Below are 3933 nucleotides of genomic sequence, written 5' to 3'. Positions count from 1 at the left end.
TCCCCTATGGTCTCCTCAAGTTATTGATGAGCTTGAGCGGGAATGAAACTGAGTTGAGTGAGTCGATTCAAAGTTACATTCAAAACGTTACTTATCAGCAAACGAAGCCGCAACTAAAACAAGAAGAAACAGACCCAACCCATCTTCTTGACCTTCTGAGAACAACACTCTTGGGTCCCCTGCCACACCCGAAACCCACCAACTCATCTCGTAGATGTCCATTCACACATCAACGCGACCCAGATTGGCAATCGTATCGGAATGTGCAGGAGCTGAAAGTAGCAGGAATCCATTTGAAACGTAGCAAGAAGAATAGTTACTTGAGAAACATATGTTTCACTAGACGATTTGGTTTCTACCCGGGATACCTTTGGCTTCCTCCAATTACAGTGGACGACTCAACCGGCCCCAAGTTCATGAACTTGATAGCTTATGAAATGTGCTTGGATTTCGAGAACGACTTTGGCATCAGCTCTTATATATCCTTCCTAGATTCACTCATCGATGAAGCCAATGATGTCAAAGATCTGAGGAAGGCACGCATACTCCTCAACTTCCTCGGCAGCGATCAAGAAGTGGCTGACCTCTTCAATGCGATAGGCACCGACTTGGTGCCTAACGCCGAAGCGTATAAGGATGTCAAAATCCAGGTTCAGGGGTACTACGAAAACAGTTGGATGACATGGATGGCTCAAGTCCTTCATGATCATTTCAGCAGCCCATGGACTATCATTGCTTTCTTGGGTGTATTATTGCGACTTGGTCTAACTGCCACTCAGACTTGGTACGCAGTCGACTCTCCCCCTGGCCCCTGCGATGACTTCTGCAAGCTCAAATTACCATAAAACTTAACATGGTGGCCGGAGAAGGTATGTAGTAAGAATTTGGTTTTTTGTTCATTCCAAGTGCATCTACAATATATTGTATTAATTTGTTTACTTTGGTATTGGTTTTGCTTTGGGTGTTTTTATGCTAATTTTGTGTAATATATTTGAAATGAAAATAATTATGAGTGGATCGGGGTATGTATGCATTATTTCCAACACCCATTCAATGGATTTAATTACTCAACACGTACGTACATAAATATTACTAAACGCATGTAAGACATCTAAACTAGCTATAGTTTATACAATACATGTTAATTACCAAGCAAAGATTTACAACTGATTATTTCAAACTAGCTATCTGAATAATGATCAATTCGTCAAACTGGATGTAGAAATTAACACATAATGCGGAATAACAATAATAAGATATGAAAGAGACAGTTAGAGCCATTATAGGCTATATCTTATTTATAGAGCTTTATATGTAATTTAAAATATTTTAAATTCAAACATATCTCTTAAATCAGATTAACAAATATTATCTAAATCACTTGATTTAGAGAATATAAAATCAACATTTATTCCAAATGATTTATATCCTAGACACTGGAATAGTTATCATTTTCATTTGTTGGATTAGATATATATGCTGGTTTGGTCCCATTAAAAGGAGTTTATTAAAGTTTGTTAAATTCATTTAGGGAATAACTCACCTTCGGACATCCCAAGAGGACAAACACAAACTAGGTTGCAGACGAACATATCATCTAAAATGGTAAAAGTAAACCATGCAAGTTTGTTACTTTTCTTGACCATGTCTAGAATGGTTAACTAATCGATTTAAGAGTTTTGTTTACTGCTGATGAAGATAGTTACATGGCTTACAGCCAATTATAAAAAGTGGTGCAAAGTGAAAAATGGATTCCAAGAAAAGGAAGCGGCAATATTATTTATTATGTGAGCTAAAGCAAAAGGGTGAAGAGGATAGGTCATTTTTAAAACAGCCACATGCACACAGGCATCTTTGAACTGCAAGATACCACCTCTAATCTCTCAAGCAACACCATGGACCATGCATGTTTTAAAAATATGGAGGACCGGAGAATGGAACTTCATGAAGAAAAAAGGGATCAAAAGCATCAAATTTTGCATTATAATTAATTAAGTAAAAGAAATTAAATCCCATGCATGTTTCATGAGAGCGAATTCCTACTTTTGGTAAAACTATAAAAGACTACTTCATTCTCGGAAACATTCTCCAGATTGATGCAAATATAAAAAACATCATAAACAAATTAATAGCTTAATCGCAAAACAGCTAATTAATTAATACTTAATTAATCGATGCCAAAGCCTGCTAAGAATAAAAATGAATCAGTAGTGGTAGACCGCGAAGTGGGGGGTGTGGCGGTCATACCACCTCAGATGTTGATGCCTGAGTGAGAACTTGATTAAGATAAGAGTAATGAAATAGAGAAATAATAATAACCGAGAATAGTCAATAATAAAATTCACCGTATTTGTATCGTTTGTTGACTCCTAGTTTTATAGAAGCTGTGAGTGAGTCATGGTACTCTTACTCGACTCCCTTGATTTGGAGTGGTTTTAACCGAAGATTAGGAAATTACATGTATCGTATATCATATATCTAGACTAGGCGACTGTGCCAGGATTGCAGGGGCTTGGGCTTAATGACTTAGTGAGCTATGGGCCTTTTATTTGGAGTGGGCTCCTTAATTATTTGAGCCTTGGGAGATATTTTGTATCATCAACAGTGTCTAAATAAAGCTACTTACATGTAATATTCGTAAGCTCACAATGTATATTTCTATATAAAACACCAACGTCATTACTTTAATAAAGGGTGAAAGAATGTCCTGGCCTCGTCAAACTCCCTAGAACTATGAATAAAATGACATAAAAAAACGTTAATTAGCTAAATTATTTTACAAGTATTTCAGCCGCCACTGGAATATCATTACTATCTTTTACTCAGTAGTGCTCTCACTTTCTCCAAGTGCCATTCAGGCTTGTTTCGCAATTGCCTCTGCAAGAAATAAGCATGAAACTTTTAACATGAGAGAAAAAGGTACGTAGTAAGAATTTATATATTAAATAAGTAAGGGTACGTACTGAATTGTACGAGCTTGAAATGTGTTTGAAACGAAAATAATTATGAGTTGATCGGGTATTATTATTATTATTGGATGATTAAAAATTTAATTAAAATAACAAAACCAATTACACTAGAACTGCAAACTCAACTACACCCAAAAGGCAGCCTGAAGAGAGGAACAAAACAACTGCTCCAGCAACAGCAGAATAACCCAAGACACAGAACATCCCACAAAGGAAATAAACCCCTCTACAACCCAAACAAAGGAAAAATCAGCAGACAAGGCACCAGCAATCCTAAAATATATTGTATTAAATTGTTTACTATTTGGTTTTGGTTTGGGTGTTTTTATGCTAATTTTGTGTAAGTGTTTGAAATGAAAATAATTATGAGTGGATCGGGTATGTACGTATTTATTCCAACACCCATTCAATGGATTTACTCAACACACATAACTAAACGCATTTAAGACATCTAAACTGCTAGCTATATATATAAATATATATATATAGTTTATACAATACATGTTACCAAGCAAATATTTACAACTGATTATTTCCAACAGTTGCCAGTCCCATTAACAAAAATTTATTAAAGTTTGTTAAATTCATTTAGAGCAGGCTGCTCGAATTTCTTTAAAATTTGGACAAGAGAGGAGACTATAAGTACAGCCCTGCAACCTAATTTAAGGGGATTCACTAAAATTAATGCTGGTTTGGGCCCATTAAAAAGAATTCAATGACATTTGTTAAATTCATTTAGAGAAAAACTTGGCTCCAGATTGAGATTCTTCAAAATTAGGCTGCTCGAATTTCACTAAAATTCAAACGAGAGAGAGAGAGACTACGAGCCCTCTTATTGTCTTGGACAGTTTAAGAAGTCTAATTTAAGGGGATTCTCAACTTCACTCTATAGACATCCCAAGAGAACAAACACGAACAAGCTAGGTAGGTTGTAGACGAACATATCTAAAATGGTAAAGGTAAA

The 3933-nt window shown here is 35.7% G+C and overlaps 1 protein-coding gene across 1 annotated transcript; it reads left to right on the top strand.

Annotated features, from left to right (window-relative positions):
• The first annotated feature begins 26 nt into the window (after positions 1-26).
• LOC132162231 (UPF0481 protein At3g47200-like) lies at positions 27-845 on the top strand. The gene has a single exon (XM_059572493.1). It carries the CDS (start codon positions 27-29, stop codon positions 843-845), a length of 819 nt encoding a protein of 272 aa, XP_059428476.1.
• Positions 846-3933: the final 3088 nt, after the last annotated feature.

Source organism: Corylus avellana, chromosome ca9, assembly GCF_901000735.1.
Source record: "Corylus avellana chromosome ca9, CavTom2PMs-1.0".
Taxonomy (NCBI): Eukaryota; Viridiplantae; Streptophyta; class Magnoliopsida; order Fagales; family Betulaceae; genus Corylus; species Corylus avellana.
The sequence above is the reverse complement of the archived record's forward strand: the minus strand, read 5'-3'. Positions and strand labels throughout refer to the sequence as shown.